We start from the raw sequence: 18,239 nt of genomic DNA on the forward strand, positions 1-18,239 counted from the left end.
TGCAGAGATTGACTTCACCACCTCCCCCCTAAACGTACAGAGAAGGCTTAGAGTCAAAAAACAGACAACGATCATGTTGTACGTTATACTCAAAACAATACTTTACTAATATTAGGAAACAATCTATCACTCTACTGGGTAAAGATAAAGGAGGTATACGGATGCTTTCTGCAGGAAGTGGAAGTGGAGGTGAAATGACAAGATCCTAGTTGAAAATTTCTCCAGCCGATTCTAGATCCAGAGCGCACAAACCCGACAAGCATTCCCACACTGCAGGACAGACAAGGACCCACTCCTTTCGGTCTAACAATAATCCCCATCCTCAAAACACACAGGGATTCGAACTTTTCCACCTCCCGGGCCTCAGCAATTCCGAATTGCCAAACCACAGGCCAGCAACAGGGGGAGCCAGACCACAGGCCGCGCCCCCGCGCGAGGTTGGTATCCTCGCGACTTCTCCTCGGGCGAGGGCAGGGCCCTCCAGAAAGGCACTAGAAAAGGCCTGGGGCCTGGTTCTCCCCGGTATATCGTAGATCTACACCTCAATCCCCATCCCACCCAGCCCTGAGCTGAGTTCTGAAACGTTGTCAGCTTTCCCAGATGCGAATGAGCTATGCGACCGCCAAGTGAGGAACTCCGCACACCGGGCGGGACTGGCTGGAGTAAGCACTGGTGGCCAGGGAAGCCGAGGTGCGAATGCCTCGCTTTGGGATAGGTGTCACTGCATTTGTTCGGCGCGTTTGCATTTTGGAAACACTTAGACCCACATTCTCACATTTCTCTGCTTTCAGGGCCTCGTGCAAAGCTGCAGAGGTGGCCTCCTTCTTTAGAACATTTCCCTAGGCTAAACTGCATCGGAGCAGCGGGTGATGGTGCAGTTGGCAGCAGATGGTACCAGGTTTGGAAACACACCCCCACGGCATATTACGTATTCGAATTCACAAGTACTAAGGGGTATTCAAGAATGGGTGGCCGAGGTCACCCTGTTTTTTTTTTTTCCATTTAAATAACTCAACTGTTTAATCGTAAATCAAAGCTCCAAGACCAGCTTTTGCGAGGGGCGCTGACGATTGAGAAAAGGGGAGAGAGAGAGAGAGAGAGAGAGAGAGAGAGAGAGAGAGAGAGAGAGAGAGAGAGAGAGAGAGAGGTGCGTGCAGGCAAGAAGGACAGAAGCAAAGGCTTCCACTGCGGAAGGGTGGGGAAGAACGGGGACGTGGGGGCTGCGTCCGCCTGCATAAAGCCCTCGGAGTCTGGAGTCTCCAGCTTCTGGCCTCTAGGCCTGAGCCTCGCCAGTCGCGCCCCGCGCTCATCCTAGCTCGGATCGCACAGGAGAGACTGCGTGGTTTGAGCTGGAGTGCGGCCCCGCACTTTGCCAATCCCGCTTGTGCCCCGGCCTCCTCCACGGCCGACAGCGGCCAGACCCGGGCTCGCAGCACCTTCTCGGGCTCCGCGCGCCTCCCAGCCTCGGGTCTGGCGGCTTCCCCAGTGGGCTCACATCCTCCCCGCGCCCTCCCGCATGTCAGCTGGGACGCGCGTCTCAGCCGGCGCGGTTGCCGGGGGCACGCGAGGCGAGGTGTGGGGCCTTTTCTGCGACCCTGGACTCTTCTTGGGGCGAGGTCCGGAAGCTGAGATTCCGCTGGGAGGAAAGGGGAAGTCGAAATCTCTGAAAAGAAAGGAAATGGCTTCATTCGTGGCCAAACGCTGAGCGCGGGGCCGAGTGCACGGAGCCCGAGGCCTGGCCGGGAGGTTCATCCGACGCCTGCTTGACTCGGGCCCAAGCAGCCTGCGTCTCTCTCCCTCCTTCCTTCCTTCCTTCTCCCCCGCCCCTTGTCCCCTTGTTTCTCCTTTAGTTTTCACATGTGTTTTAAAATTTCATATGTGGGCACGTTTAAAAAGCAATTTCGCATTTTAAAGTCGGCAGCAGCACAGGGAGAATTACAAATCGGATTGGATTTAATTAGCTGGTAATGCTCCTCTCATGCCCCCATAATTAAACAGAGATTCTAGTGGTGCTTCAGGGCCCACAAGTGATTATTACAAGCATATTTTACATTTACATTAAAATGCTGTCCCGGGGGTGTAATCCAAGATCTGGCACCATTCAAACCTGAGTACTGAGGCCAGAACACTGCTCCCCAGCCTTGGAAAGACGGCTTGTGGGGGCCGTTGTTTAGTTTCCGTGGCTGATTTTTGGTGCGGTTCTGTTTTCCGAGGAGTAAGGAAAGACAGCTGATGGCTCTCGAGGCCTCTTTGTATCCGGCCAGGGCTCTTTCAGCCTCAGACTCCACCGAGACCCACGCCAAAATAATAATTAAAAAAATTTAAGTGTGAATTTATGCAAAACCTAGAGCCACTTTTGTGGTTCCCTACTACACACAGAGGGGCATATCTAGCACAAGCGTTATCTTTAGCCCCGACAGCAGACCGACTGGTTGCCCTGCGGGCGGACTCTGTTACTCTGTAGAGATCCAGAGGCCAGGTTTGGAGACCTCGCAATCTCTCTCCTCTTGCATTCTCTTTTCCCCCATTTCATCTTTCTGTCGCCGAGATCTACCAACCTCTCTTCCTCTGCGATTCCCTGTGAATCGTCGCTAGTCCCCTAGCCCGGCCCAGGGACGCTGTCTGCCCGATTCGCTCACCTTGGGAGCCCGTTGTCCTACTTGTCCCCCGTCCCGCCTCCACTGCCTGACAATTTCCAGGCTCTACGCGAAGCGCGTGTCCGTGTTGTCACCAGATTCATGAGCGCTTTTGATGAGAGCTGCTTCCCTTTTGGAAACACATTCCTTCTCCCCAAGAGAGAAGAATCTATTCTCCTGGACTGGCTTGAACACACACACACACACACACACACACACACACACACACGCACATGCACACACACACACACACACACACAGCTTAAACACACACACAGACAGGGAAAAGTTTCTGTGGTGTGAAACATCAGCCTCTAATAGCTGTCTTGAAGTCCAATAAAGACTTTCAGGAAATAGAGATAGGCCTGCTCAATTAACAGACCCCCAGATTGTCATTTCAGGGGCTACCTTTTCTCCCATTGGCTCTCTACTTTATTTTTTCCTTCAAAACTGTCTACCACAACATCCTCCTTACTTATGCCCTTATCTTTTTTAAACAAGCAACTCCTGGAAATAACTACCTAAGGAGAGGAGAGGAACCCCCCTCCTGGTTTCATTAATTAGTGGCAAACGCTGGTCAAGTACCAGGAGCATCTTTGAGTCTGAGTCTTCTCACCTGTAAAGAAGTGGTTAGAACAGATAAACTCTAAAGATGCATTTCCACTCTTAAATGCAGGACTTTTAAGACAAGATTTTCTTCTGCGTTTCTGAATGATTGAAGATACGTATATACATTTCAGTAATGTTCTGTACCAAGATGCAGATGAAGAGGACATTGTAAACTTCTGAAAGTGCCATCGCAGGCTGGTTCCTCCTAGAGCAGCCTTCCTGTCTGAGCACAGAAAGAGCCCCCCAGGGGGGAGTCTCCTGAACACAGCCATCATTTAAATCCACTTATCGTCACATGATTCATTAGGACCCATAATCCTCATCTGACCATACACCACCACTGAAACCCCATAAAACTGGCCAAGAAGCTGGCCAAAATATGCATGCATTAATTAGTTAGTGGGCCTTTGGGTTCTAATCTGATGAACAGCTCCAAGGCTGCAGTGGGCAGAGGGTTTGGGATTTTTTTTTACCTACCAATGCCCGAGGGTCCTACCAGGACATCAGTCGAACACAGGGTTTACCTTGTCTCTTGTTAGATCTGACATCTAACCCCCTTTGGAGGTTGGCCTAACCACAGTAATTAAGGCTAAAACCTGGCAGTGGGTCCATAAGAGGGATGGGCAAGAATCCATTCATAGGAGGAAAAGAGAATCAGCAATGAGTTTTGTTACTGCATCTAGTATTATTATGAGAGCGGGGCATGGAGTTGCCCAAAGAGAAAGAACAGAACTTTTTGGAATTAATAGAAGGCAAAAATACTGAGCAACCCTCTCCCTGAACACACACACACACACACACACACACACACACACACACTAATGACTATAGTTTATCAAGAAGCTGAAAATGCTTCCAACCCATTTAGAAGGATAAGGGGAAGACTTGCTGAGGAGGAACGTGGGCTTGAGCCAATTTAGCAACCACAATTCTGGCCAGGTACCAGGAAATCACAGAACACCCCAGATCACAGAACTGGCCCCATCTTTGGCAGGGGGCCCTGTGCTTGGCACTTTCCCACAAGGCGTTTTTTCTTCTCTATGCACATTGGACCCTTACCCAGAGGCTTGTCAGGGTCACTCACTGTCGAGCAGGAAGACCCCTTAGCCTCTTTAAGGGCTGCACTGATGTAACTGAAGGTGCCACCTGCTCTGTATAGGGAGCAATCAACTCTGGCTTTACCTTGTCTCTTGTTGAATTGCAAAGGACAAATGCCTGAGGTCTGTTAAGTCTACATACACTTACTTATTACACTGCAGAATTTATCTTAGTTGTTTTCTAATACATGTGCATTTTCCAATCCCTTCCCGCTCAATTTATAACCCATACAAAATATCTACAGGTTAGAACATGGCAAAAACCCTCTTATAGTAGGAGAAGATTTATTTTTTTTACTTATTTGATGCATAATAATGTCATCCTTTTAAATTTAGTGGGGGTGACACACCAAAAAATAAGGAACGACATTCTTACAGTTCCAGAATTTGATAACCTCCCTCTTTCTGCTTGTTTTTCTTCCTTTCTTCTTTCGCTTCTTATTCTTTGGACTCAGCCACAGGGAAAAGACATCCAGTTTGGAGTCTTAGGGATGGTTTATTCTGCATGTGCCCCACCTTCTCTTTCCTGAGTATTTTAAATTAGAATCAGGAGGCATCTCATCCTGATGCCTCAGAATCAGGAGAGCAGATTGTGAGCCTAAGTTCTCCAATGCTTCCAGGGATGCCCCCCCATCCTGATCAGCAGAACAGACACAAGTGGAATAACTTGCCTCATTCTAGATCCATAGAGATTATATTCCCATTTGCTTTTCTATGCATTAGGAAGCTCTGGAAGGATGTGCAGGAAATAAATAACAATGGGAGAAGCAAATAGATATATATTGAAAGACAGACTATTCACATGCACATTTTGCATATTTTTGAACCATAACAATATACTGGCTAGTCACTGAAAATTAATATAGTCAGGATCTATATGAGAGCTGCCAGATGCTAAATATATTTATACATAATACCACATATCAAAGAAGAGGGTCTAGAAGACATCCACTGAGAATATGGGACTGAAATACAGTAATGAACTTTCTGTTCTGCTCAATGGGTTGTAAGTTGGAAATCTGGCTAGAGAAGAATATTGTTTATGCAGAAGTATAACACTTTAGGTGAGTCAAAATGCACACTAGCCAAATGCTCCTCTCCATCTGGGAATAGGAAGTTTGAAGTCATTTGCTCTTCCAGTTACATCGTGTCAGTGGACACAGACTTGCAGTAGTGGCCGGGCCCTCAGTCCTAAGTGGAAAGGCTAAGCTAGAACACAAATGAAAAAGGATAGACATTTCCTAATAGATGTTCAAAAATGGACAATTTCTTGTACAAGGAGGACAAGACCCTTCCCTAGAAATGGCTGCCTCTCAGTCCACTCCCCCTCCATGCAATCTACCCCTCTCAGAGCGGGCTGAACACCGTGCCCTAGAACATCTACCCCTTTCCCTAGGCTTTAACCAGGTGCAAAAGTTCTTGTCAGGCAAATTCTACACAGGAAATTTACTATTTTAAGGCAAAAATAGAAAAAAATCTGAGAGTAAAAATTCCCTTAGCAATGTTAACTCAGAAACAAAGGGGATCAACTAAGCAGCGAGTCGAAAAAGAGATCCACTCCACCCCCAGGTTATTAAATGCTCCCTGGATGCCAAAAAATACTTTAAGTTAGAACTGCTGTGCTCTTTAAAAAATATGCAAATAAACAACTCCACCCCACCAGGGGACGCAGCTGTTCAGCTCACACTAGTGTTTATATCTCCTGCAGCTTTTCCTGTTGCATAGTCCCTGCTAGTAAACAACTTAGACCGCTCCATGACAAAGGTCAAATTGCAAAATGAAAGGGACTTTAAAATATTCTTACTTAAAGGTATGATGTATAGAAAACCACATGGGGAATAATAATCTCTGCTCTGCCAACTCGTGTTAATAAACAAATCCTCCCTGGCACACAAAATTAGATCTCCTTTTCCCATAAAAACAGGTGGTTAGCTGTGTGATTTCCAAAGAGGCACACTCAGGAGAGATTCCAGAAGAGCGAACAGGAGAAAGAATAGGCCAATGGTTGTGAGACTCAAAAAGGTGGCATTTGAAAGAAACGTTGGGGCAGGAAGGAAAGGGGAGTTGAAAAGCTCTTGGTTTCCCCAGCTGTTTGCAGAAGTTGGAATATATTGGTACTAGGGTTTTCTAGAGATGAGAAGGTATAGAAAGTAAAATTATCCCCCCTCCCAGGGCATGATTTCTCCCAAATAAAGATACATCTCCAGGATGGAGAGAGACCTTTTCTCCTTCCAAAGGAAATGAGCAGAGGTCACTTAGAACCAATTCTCTTCATTTAGTAAAAATAACAGAGTGATTGTGGCAGCAGCAGCAGGAGTCAAGGTGTTTGTGCTAAAAAACTTCAAGATCGGGCCTGGACGGGAGTAGGAATATCCAAACGGGTTCTTCATATTTCAGGTTTTATAGACAGTCTTTTCCCTAAAGGATATACTTTCATTAGGTCATAAATGCACCAACAGATGAGAGAGGGAAAGAAAGGTGTGTGCTGGGTGTGTGTGTGCGTGTGTGTGTGCACGCGCGCGCGGCAGAAAAGCATGGGGTTATGCGGGTTAGTTAGACTGTGGTGGGAGTTGGGGGTCCAAGCGCCGAGTGTGTGCGCCCCTCCCCCGCCAAAGCAGAGGTCAGCGACGCCCTGTTGAGGCCGCCCTGGGTGAGGCTTCCTAGGGCTTCTGCTTGGCTTTTTTAGTTCCTAACGTTTCCCTTGGGTTCCATCGAATCTCCAAACTGCCTAAAGTCCAAAGGCCACGAGGGGGGAGGGGAAGGAGGAAAAAACGTGTTTTTTCAAGACAGTTTGTTAAAAATTAAACTCAGTAAGTTTATTAGTTGGGTCTTCAGTACCTGATCGTAGGTGGCAGAAAAACGGGTTGTCTGATGACTTTCCCTTGCCGCTGGACCTCGATTCCCGGACAGGAGAGGTGTACCTCCCCCAACACCCAAGGAGAGCGACTTGGTGCCCTGAGAAGTGAATGCTCGCCTCCCTGTTCCAGGCAGGAGAGGACTCTGCAGACAGAGAATCGCCCTGTCTCCACTAGCCACGTTGTCTTCCAGCGCATTTTTCAAAGAGTCGGAGTTATGCAACCAGCATCATTAGATGCCTGTATCCAGTCCCGGAGATTGTTTAAATCCACAGCATGGATTTCACTCTTAGAAACCGGTAGCAGTTTTGAAATTATTGTAAAACACCACTCGGAAGATAAATTGTCTGTCTAGGCCAGATTAGCAAGACACGCGCGCGCATACTCGATGCTTAAAACACACCCTGAAACGCGGAGAAAATGTTTCAGTGCGGGATCTAACTGCGAGAGAGCAAAATTGGAGCAATAATTATTTCCCTCTCTTTTGATTTCCTGCTTCCAAAGAAAGCATTGGTATCAAGGACGAGTTAGGTAATGTAAACTAAAAGGCAAGCAGGTCGCTGCCATTTAAACCCAATCACAGTTCGTAGTTCAAGGAAAACTGCCTTTAATTGACACTGTGTATATTCCTCTGCTCCTCTCGGGCTGCCCAGGCAGGGACGCCCCCAGGAGTATTTATTTCTAAGGCTTTTGGAAACAAAACAACTAACCCGGTCTGCTGTGTAAGAGAGCGCTCCAAGATGGACTGCCGGAGAAAGGCTTTTTGACCCCAGTGGAAATTAGTCATATTGACAGACGCCCAGGGAAGGTAAATTACCCCGCGCGCTGACGTTACGCAGAAGCGCGCCCAGTTGCGACTCGGCCGCGGCGCCGAGGGGGCCGGAGGCTCCCAGTTCGTTTCTCCTGATCCCTACAAAGCCTCACTTTGCTTCTGTTGGGCCTAGGGTTTCAAAGGGAAAGCGACAGAGAGCGATTTTTTAAAAAAAGGGGGTGGGGGAAGGTGCTAGAGAGGAAAAGGGCAAGAGAAAACCCAAAAAGTGAAGGGAAAGAGAAATGCTGTGCGCCGTGGCGCGGGCGAGCTGGAGGACCGCAGAGCAAACGCGCACAGTCCGAAGGGGAGGGAGAGTGGGAGGAGGCAGGCAGCGAGGGGACCGCGAAGCTCCCGGCTCCCAGGTCCGCCACTTGGGAGGTCCCGGCCCCAAAGCAGGCCGGGCCAAACTTCCCCCCGGGAGGCTCGCGGCTCGGGCGGGGTCACAATTACACCTCGGCTCCAGGCGAAGACTTAAAAACCGAGTGGCGGGGGCTGCAGTCTGGAAGCCAGGGCCTGCGGTCATCAGAGGGGGGCCGGGCCCGTGCACAGGAACATTTTACAAGGCATGTGGGTACAAGGAAAAAAAAAATAAAAATAAACCACTTTCATCCAGCGTGGGCAGTGAAAATAAAGCCGTCTTTTAGAGGGGGCGAGCGGGAGTTTTGAAATTCAGCGTGTGTTTTGCTTTTATAAAGTTTTGCGGTTTTACCTGATAACCTAGGGGGAAATTGCCTGGGAAATAACCGCTAGAATTTTTTTCCGGGATATTGCTGTCAAAAGGGTTCACAGGTTTGTCCCAAACCAGCTTGTGTCCCAGGACTGCCAGCAACTGCACACATCCATATAGATCATTATACAGACGTGTGTGTGTGTGTGGGGGGGGGGGAGAATACTTGCGTGACCGGATTATTGTTGACATAAAATAGGATCTAGAGGTACCACCCCTTTCTTTATAGAACTGAGTCTTTCAACAGAGTCTGCCGCGCGGGCAGAATGGAACTCGTCAAAAGTGTTGCATCTAATTTTACCAGAGATTGGACCGGAAATCTTCTCTAAGAGTAACCAGCGTGGGTGCAAAAGACCCGGGTCAGGGCGCAAAGACGAGACGAAATTCGCCTGGTGGGCTGCAGTGTGGACATCCAACGAAACCCGGCCTCGGCCCTTGGCTTAAAGGAAGGGACCCGACAGCTGGCCCGGCCCACAAGGTGGAGCAGGCAGCGACTCCCGCCAGCGCAGGGCACGGACTGGGGAGGCGGCTAGGTCTTCCCGGACCTTGGGCCTAGAGTCTGCGCTATTTGTAGCCCCTCTCTTGGTTCCCTAGAGGCTCTTCTGTAAGCCGAAAGGAGCCTCTCCTAACCGCCCTCAGTCGCGGGTGTGGGGGGTAGGGGGGGTGGGATTAGACAGAGCCTGCTGCACGGGTATTTTGAAGGGAAAAAATTGCTTATCTTTAAATTAAAACACAACTTGCTATCTCTAGGTTTCTGTCCTTCATTCTTTTTCTCTTTCGCCCTCCCTCCCAGGCTCGTGGGAACACGCCAAGTTCCACAGTTAAGAGGACCATGGGGGAATAATGGGTGGGATCTAGAAATCCGAGCAGAATCAGGGTGCCGTGCACTTCCTTTCCGCCTTTCATCCCCTCTCTCCAGGCCACTGCTGCTCCCCGGGAGCCGGCCTAGACACCCTTGGGAAGAAAAGGGAGGAGGGAAGGAATCTCCGTTCCCTCCAAGGAGGTAGGGACACGGGGCATTTGTTTATTTTTAAAATAAAGGTTTAAAATAAGTCCAGTTGTTTCTACAACGGAGTTTGCAACCGGATGTGTGTCCAGGAATGCGAAACTTGGGACCCACACTGGCGAATGTTTATTATGTAGAAAGCTGGGTCGCTCTGCGCCCCCTCTCACCTTGGAGATGTCCCAGGCCAGCTTCCCGGCTTGGGCCGCAGCCGGGACCTCCGCCGCCTCCCTTCTCCCCATCCAGAATCAGCGGGGCCCCTGCGGGCGAAGAGGCCCCAGCAAACAATCCTCAAGCCCCTTCTTAGGCTTTGCTCTGTCTCTCAGAATTGCTCAGGTTTGTGGGATGGCGCCCGGCTGGGGAAAACTAGGAAGGAAAGAGGGAGCCAGGCCCGGGTATTCTCTGCTTCCGCCTTAACGTTCCCTCCCCGCCGCGTCTCCCTCCCTGCTCTCCCTGCCCGAGTGTTCCGCGGTGCGATCCACCCCAGCTGCCTAAGGGACTCCAAGTTGCCCCCACATTCCGGACGCCGCGCCCCTACCCACCGGATTGCCTTCGGGGCCCCTCGGTGCTGTGTCGACGGCGCGGAGCTGTGGCCCGGCGAACAAGAACCACCAACCCCGCCAGGTCTACCGCTCTTAGCAGTCGGATAGCCCTGCGGGTCGAAGATGCTCAGAGGAGGAGGAAGTGCAAAGAAAAAATAGGCAGGGGGGAAAAAAAACAACTAACATACACACACGCACGCAAAACCAACTTTGGGGTTGGACCTTTTCAATTTCACACGACGCGACCTGGAGTATCTGGAGAAGGTTTTTGAAGACGTTTAGGAGGGAGGGTGAGTTTTCTGCTGAGAAACTCAATCTGCCATACAGTAGCGGCCCCATCTGGGATCTGTCACTGCTGACAGCACCACAGGGCACAGCCGTGATCTTCTGCACAGCCTGCACTCCCCGAAATACCCTCCTTAATCAAAGGATGTCTGCTCGCGCGATCTCAGCTGAACACGCCGGCGAATTCCACCCCCGGCCCGCCCCCTCCCCACGGACACAGTCATGGCCCCTCTCATCTTCCCAGCACATTAATTAAAAGCGGAAAAGAGACCGAGGCTGATGTCATTGCTCTCAGAAGATCATAAACGGTAAAAGAGTCATCCTGTGAGAATCCCTGAAAATGACTTTAATGAATAATTTCAGAGACAGTTATGGCTTTGGGTGATTACTGAGGGAGAATATGAAAACCAGATTTGCAAAGCGAAGGCGATGGTCAGGCGGCCTAGCCGCCACTTTCTCCCGTTAAAACTGCACCAGCTTTCCTTCATCGCCAAGCTCTAGCTACAGACTTAAGTTGCATTTTCTTCTTTAAAAATAAAAGCAACTAAAGCGTTTTCCCTGCGTTTAAGCCTTATGCTAAAGATTGAAATGTCAGCCCAAGACAACAGCAACAATCCACTTTAAGTAGAAGGCAATCATGCCCTGGCCTCAGTGGCCATTGGCTTCCATCTTTTCACCAAGGAGGTATTTACTGCCATCTTAATTTAGAATGATGTCTTTTTGGCATCTTCTCTAGGCTCTATACTTAATGAAGGTTGAAAACTCTCTCTGCTCCTAAGTCCACTGTTTGTTCTAAATCCTTTCAGATGGTGGAGCAGCAAACAAGCGTGCAGCAAATGACCCCACCTCTCACAGAAGAATCTACAGGTCTCCCTAACTCTTTAGTTCTTGTTCATCAATAGATGGCAAGATGATGTGGTGCTACAATAAGGAATGCTATTTTGAACACTCCATCTGGTCACAGGGAAGCATCAGGTTGTGGGTCTGGTTGGTTCATGATTAGTTGTGCATTAAATGTACTACTTCAGAAAACGGGGTTGTTAGATGGGGAGAGGGCTGGTGAGTACCCTGTGATCCTTTATATGAACAGTTTTGCTGCCTACAAGCCTGTCTCCTTTGCTTGGAAATATAAAATGGGATTCTCTGGGCCTCTGGCCCATGTTCCATCTAACTCAAGTAGAAGTTCATTTATGCTACTGGCAAGAAAGTATTAGGGGCAAAAGCAATGTGGGGTTTTTGTTGTTGGTTTTGTTTGGTTTTGAGTGGTCTGAATGAGTCAGAAAACTGCCTATTAGCCTGAGCAGACTCCATCACTAAAGAAGATCTTGGAGAAACCACTTGCCAGCACTGTGAGAAAGTACTTTGTGCAGCTATTGCTTGCCCCTCCCCCTTCTAGTAACACAGTTTCCTCCTCCAATCAGTAAGGATTTAGTGTCTAAAAGCCTCACTCTCTATCCCTAGCCCCCAAAGACTCCCCTCATTTCAATATTCCCTTCACCCCCTGCTGGGGATAGAGGTGGGTGGAAGTCCCACCAAGCTCTCTCAAATGTGACATTTTCATTGACTTAGGAGGAAATGATCCCTTTCCGCTCCAGATTACATGAAGACACTTTGGAGTTTGGTTTATTGATTTGCCTCAAAGAATTGAGAAGGGGTGAACATTTGGGAAATTTTCTCAATTGGATTCCCTGTTTGTTTTTGATAACCTTGGCCCTCCAAATAGACCTTCTTGTTACTACACTCAAATCATAGGCCATGACTTCTTTTCTCTCTAGCTAAATTCACTGTAGTCTCTGACTAAACACTCAGCTTGGGCTTTGCAGCCTGTGTGGAAATAAATAGCACCTCCTGGGTACGCTTTGAGTCCTTGCACTGCCCAATTAAATCGAGGTGTAGGACTGATCCATGATATGGCCAATTCTCTCCCTGGAGAGACTGTATATAATGCAGGCCTTCATAAAACCACCCCCAAACCATCCAATGTTTCGAATTGACGGTGGAGAGAGTGCCAAGGGTGAGAGACGGCTGTATTGGGTACGTGTAGCCTCAGGCTGTGGCTCCCAAATCCCCTGGGGGAGCTTTTGAAAACTGTAGACTCTGGGTCTCCTCCCTGACCTGCTGAATCAGAATTTCTGGTGAAGGTGGGGGTGAAATAAGGGCTGAATTTATAATCTTTTCAAGTTCTTCAGGAATTTCGGATAAGTAGCTACGTAGGTATGGGAAGCTCCAACCTAAACGGTTCTGGAATTGGATTCATTCCAGTGACCAGGATAGAGCACCAGAGTGCCAGCCTTCGATGTCTGGAAGATATATTTGTCCAGAAATTATACAAACATACCTAGACTCTGGCTGGGCATTGAGACAGGGTAAGGAACAAAGCTGCCGCCTGTCATCCTTGCCCTTGAGAGGTGTTAGTGTTTGTGCCAAGGGCAACTCTGGAGGGGAAAGGGGCGGGGAGGCAGAAGAGGGTCTAGCGCCTTTGCTCCTTGGATCCATTAGGTGCTAATAGCAGGTGCAAAGACGGGGGCTTGGAGAGACGTCCCGTTTTGTACTCAGCGTCGCCCTGCCACTCCACTAGGCAGAAACTCCCAGTGTTTTGACCCACGGGCTGTAGCCGCCAAGCATGTGCCAGCGCCGGAAGGGCAGCCCGGATCCGTAAGAGCCGCCCTCCTCCTCCCGGGCTGGCTTGGGTACCGCAGCACGGCCCGCCGCTGTTAGTGTAGGAGAGCAGCACGCTGCCACAGGAACAGCAGACAAGTGTCCACCGGTCAGGGCCGGATGTGGGAGGCTTTTCTAGGCGGAATGCACCAGACCAGAGACTTGGAAAAATTTGAAGTGGGGAGGATGACAATAGAAAGGTTAACCGGCTCCGCTTCACCTTAAACAAGAAAAACAAAAATGTCCTCTGGGCTAAAAATACGAATTTAGAAAGTCCCTATGCTCCGGCGGGCGGCGAGTTACAGCTGCCGGCCTGGCCCAGGGAAGACTTGGCCGCGCGGCCGCCGATTACACCCAGCTTGGCTGGGATGGCTCCGAGCCGTCTGCCCTGACGTCAGCGAGGCTCCGGGCCGCGCCGCCGCGAGATAGGCAGCGCGGCCGGGCGCGGGCGCGGCGCTAATCACTCCCAGATGTCCCTAATAGCGGAGATAAAGACCGACGGAGCGGCCGGGAATAAATTTGTAATCAGGGCTCTACCATCTGATCATCAAAGCGGCCCAAATGCCCGGAGAATTTGAAGGGAATGTGTGTGTAGGGGGGGTCGTGTTTAGGGGAGAGGCGGGGGCGAGCTCCTCGAAGGGAACTGACTTGGGTAAGCGAGACCAGGGAGAGAAGTCTAACTTCTGTGCGCGTGTTAAGTCAGATACCGGGTGCACTTTAACGTCCACGAGCCCTCCTGGCCGAAGCCGCTGGGCTGTTACAAGCCAATTAGACCCTGGCAGACAGTTGCTGTGAGCGAAGTGCGCGTTGCGCAGCGTCTGGATAGTCAAGCGGCCGGCTCAGCGTTGTCCGGCCCCCGGAAATGTGGGATTCGTTTCCTCTCCTGGAGTTGCCCCCTCTCCCTCCCCTTTCTAAACAGTGAAAAAAAATTCTTCGTCCTCCTACCCCCCACCCCGCCCCGACCTAAATTCTGCAGCATGGCTGTGCTCAAGCCGGGGTCCTGGGCCCCAGGCTGAGGGCGGCTCCAGCGTCCTTCTCTTCGACGGATCGGTGGGCTCTGACAGGCCGGGAGTCCGGTGCGTCCCGGAGATTCGGTAGCACCCCCTCCTCGCTCAGGGATCTGAATCACAGAAGTTGGGCCGGGTGGAGGGAATGGGTTTCCTTAGCCCAAAAGCTCCAGCAAAGACAGGGAGTGCCCAGATTCATCCCTCTGCGGGGCATACGCCACAAGCTTCCTTTCCAGTCTTGTCCGCTTGGCATCTACCACCAGTCCCTTCTCCAAATCCAGGCACGTGGGTGGGACTGGCGGGTAGGGAGAACGCACGGCAACTGGAAGAGAAAACCGCCAGCCGCTGGCGCAGCGTTAGACACAGCGTTTCCTTAAAGCTACACAAATAACAGAGGTTTCCCGCGCTTTGCAGACCCGCAGCGCAAATGCAGTCCCGGCTATTGTGGCATCCTTTGCCCATTTTACTGTTCCCTGCACACACACCTCAAGCCCTCGCAAGTGGCTCGGTTCTCTCTGCAAAGGTAATCTCGGAAGCAGGCCTCCTTCTGCTCCCTGTGACTTTGCACTTGAGCTCACGCTCACCCTCGGCACCCCTTCCTGTGAAATCCGCGTACGCACAACATACTCACCCTCCTGCTACCTTAACAACAGGGTGAGATACCAGCTCTGCGATCCTCACCACCGGGGGTGGGGGGGGCGGGTAGCAGAGGCCTAGGGGATGGAAAAGCGACCGAGCCACTCCCCACCCCTGAGTCTTGCATGTTAGCTTTCCAAGGGGCTGGGAAGCTGCCCTCTCTGGAGCCACTGCTGCACCCACCTCATTGCAGAGGATCAGGCTGCCTGGTGCTGCGACACCTGAGGAGGGCAGCCTAGGCCGGGAGGTCCACCCTTCCCAGGTTCCTGGCCTACTGGCTATCTCGATCGGACGCTGGAACTTCCCCCAGGGGAGGCCCCGGGAATTTAGAAGATAAGAAGAACCTCAGGTGATCTTGCTGTTATCTTCTGGGTCTCTTGGCCTGAAAAGCTCTTAAAACTACCGTCATTGTCCTGGCTGGGGGCGAAAGTCCTGGAAAACCTTCACTGGGAGCTGGACGTGTGCTCAAGTCATTCTGTTGAGTTTTCCAAATTACTTCCCAAGGAGTTGAGAATGGGTCAGTAGGACACACACACACACACACACACACACACACACACTCACACTCACACACGCACAGCGGCGGAGCACTCGCCCCGCCGGTGCTCCAGGGTTATCAGGCGCTGGGCCTGCGCGGCGGTCTGGGGCCGAGCCCTGACAGCCAGATCTACCATCAATTTACCTTCCGCCGCCCCAGCTTCCCATTTAGCTTTTAACGTCAAATCCTGCATTTTTGTCGGCTCCGGCCTGTCTAGAAAGCTTGTGATTTCGCTGCAGGAGTGATTGCTTTTAACAAAATGGCAGCAACCACATTATCCGAGCAATTAAAACAGAGACCTTTTAGCCGGTCCCGCAAGGCAGGAGCTTGGAAACAGTTTTTTTTTTTTTTTTTAAAGTAAAAAAAGAAATGGAGTTAAAAGAGAAAGAAATGTGTGCAGGAGAAAAGAATGGAAGCGAAGAAGAAACGCCTGCCCAAACCACTCACTTCCCTGGGACATGACAACGTGAGACAGGGATGTTGGGTGGCTGGAGTGACGCATAATCTGGGGTGTCTTGCCAGTGGAAGTGTCCCACCACTTAGGGTTCACGTTGGGTTAGGAGCTTCAGGCCCCTGGGGTGTCAGGTCTGCTGGATGTCTGGCGTTGGGGTTCCTGGCGGGTTGGAATGTCGAGGTAGTTGAGGTGTAGGGAGCTGGTGTTGCTGGGCCCGAGGAAGCCGCGCAGCAGGCAGGAGAGGAGAGGAGAGGAAGAGGGCAGAGCCTGGCCCAGGCCAGACAAAGAGGACGGGTTTCTGGAGCGCGGGTTTAAAAGCATGTGTAGTAGCAGCTGCCCCTTAGCGACGGTGCTGCCAGGGTCTATTGGTTCTCCTCTGCTGATGTTTAATAAACTACAAAAAAAGTGTTAAACCAGCAGAAATGCGTTAAGGCCCAGACGGGGAAGGAGACAGCTATCCAAGGCAAGCACAGGCACACATGCGTAACTCCTCTCTGGCTCCTGTTTTGAAAACCTCACCGCTTCCACCTCCATTCACTACACTACTTCGGTAAATGCTTTTCACCCACTCCTACGATTTGGTGTCTTTCTCTTGAACGGATTAAAGTAAAGACGCAAAAGGCGGCAGGAGGCAGGAGAGGGAGGGAACCACTCGGTCAAACCGACAGGGATCCCGAGAGTAATAGAAAATCAGGGCGCGCCTCCACCCCCCATTGGTATAAACAAAGGCAAGTGTCTGTAAACACAGCCCCGCGCCCACCACGTCGGCCCAGCGCCCGCTGACCCGAGGGGAGAAAGTTCAGATCGCTTTGGCCGAGTTGTTCTAACCCCTCGCCCTCCCGTTGTCAGCTGCCCGCAGAAGAGACCTGCAGAGCCACTCGCTGGTGTCTCCCCCGGCACTTGCGAATTAGCAGGCTGCAGGCGGCAGAGCTCCGAGTGGGCATCCGCCAGGCGTGGGAACCGCTGGGATATCGGGGGAGGGTCTGTGACCGAAGCCGAGGTGCGAACATCACCCCGAGGATGGGTTCCAAGATGGAAACCCTCTGGCAAGCCTCCCTAACACCAGATTTATATACATGGCGTTTCATGAAACAAACCGCTTTTTAATACGTTTCACCTTTCTTCCCTCTCTCCTCCTCACTCCTGAATCCCTCCCCTCTTCTCCCCCCTCCCTGGCTTCGTCCTTTCTGGCGCTTCAGTCTCTCTGGTTCCTAGAGCAGAGATTTTCGGGCTCTAGCCAAGCCCAAGGGCTAAGGAGGCCTCAGGGACTTCCTTCCGGGATGTGCTGGGACTCAGCGAGACCAAACCTCCGACGGGGTGAAGTCCCAGGCGGCTGGTAGCCGGGGGAGGAAGCCGCTTGCTCGGCTGGCTTGCGGCCGGGAAGACTTCAGACACCGCACAGTTAATATTGAGTTCCCTGTAACTCCTTGTAAATCTAACCCCCCCCAACCTCTTTAAATCCTTGGTCGTGTTCGAGATTTCTTACTTGACGTTACCTAAGTTCCTTATTACCTAATGAAGGACTTTTTTCAAAGGCTCTCCCTCTCCCCCGGCCTGCTCGGACGAGAATCCTCCCTCCCCCATGGAGACTACAAGCAAAAACTTCCTCTTTTCCGCTTTCCTTTTTTTCTTTTCTTAGATGAAAGCTCTATATTTTGAATTAAAGACTAACGCCTGGGATCCTCCTTAAACATCCTCCACCAAAACGCGCTCTGTAACCAAAGCCCCCACCGAATGGTATCTGGTTGTTTTCATAAAAACAAGGACACTTTTCACCTTCTGAGGAAACCACCAGGCCTTTCTCCGATTCAGACCCTCCTTCTACAGACCACTCAGCCTTCGCCTGGGAGCTGGGTGGTGGGGGCGAGAGCCCAAGCTCTTTGGCAGGATTTTCACCAAGGACCCTTCTCTTTAAAGGACCTCCTCACCCTGCAAGGATCAGAGCTCACGTTGATGATTGGTCGGAAGCACCGACTCTTTCAAATAAAGTTAGAGGCAATCATGATAATTTAGTTTACTTCTGAATATTTTAAATATTATGAAAACAAATATAACAGTTTTGTTTTCAAAACTCTTTTGAGGTATCAACTATTAAAAGATTAGGGTTTTTGTAAAAAAACACACAGTGGTTTATTGAATACTTACAACGTTTACACCTTCAATATTAATTAAATTCCACTTAATTTTAGAGGACGGAAGTGCACAAAACAAGTAGCTGTTGGAAACATCTTCGAATAGGGAACAACCACAGATGAAACGACAGCACTAGATACTGACCCTAACGGAAATGTTAGCGGCCCCGTTTTCTGCTTTGAAATAAAACTTTATAATCCCCAGGAATATTTATATCCAAAGGCCAAGGATTAAAGATACACTTCACA

General features: G+C 50.5%; 1 protein-coding gene and 1 long non-coding RNA gene across 2 annotated transcripts; one reads left to right on the forward strand and one right to left on the reverse strand.

The window, feature by feature from the left end:
• Positions 1-652: 652 nt before the first annotated feature.
• Positions 653-12,958, reverse strand: LOC109448106 (uncharacterized). Its single transcript, XM_074338722.1, has 4 exons — positions 12,904-12,958; positions 10,281-10,406; positions 9,909-9,998; positions 653-1,663 (listed from the first exon to the last, which is right to left on the reverse strand). Exons 1-4 carry the CDS (start codon positions 12,956-12,958, stop codon positions 1,020-1,022), a joined length of 915 nt encoding a protein of 304 aa, XP_074194823.1. The 3' UTR covers positions 653-1,019.
• On the forward strand, positions 2,545-9,484 carry LOC141572721 (uncharacterized). Its single transcript, XR_012498131.1, has 2 exons — positions 2,545-8,005; positions 8,965-9,484. It is a non-coding gene; the product is annotated as an uncharacterized LOC141572721 (long non-coding RNA).
• Positions 12,959-18,239: the final 5,281 nt, after the last annotated feature.

This window comes from Rhinolophus sinicus, linkage group LG07 (genome assembly GCF_036562045.2).
Source record: "Rhinolophus sinicus isolate RSC01 linkage group LG07, ASM3656204v1, whole genome shotgun sequence".
NCBI lineage: Eukaryota > Metazoa > Chordata > Mammalia > Chiroptera > Rhinolophidae > Rhinolophus > Rhinolophus sinicus.

What these genes read in the sequence shown, in the direction of transcription:
- LOC109448106 (XM_074338722.1), bottom strand. Translation starts at nt 12,958, where the DNA reads ATGACAGGCGGCAGCTTTGTTCCTTACCCTGTCTCAATGCCCAGCCAG. An exon ending in AATGCCCAGCCAGAGTCTAG is followed by an intron (nt 10,407 to 12,903) that starts GTATGTTTGTAT and finishes TCCTCCTCTGAG; the next exon opens with CATCTTCGACCCGCAGGGCT. An exon ending in TGGCCTGGGACATCTCCAAG is followed by an intron (nt 1,664 to 9,908) that starts GTGAGAGGGGGC and finishes CTTTCTTTTCAG; the next exon opens with AGATTTCGACTTCCCCTTTC.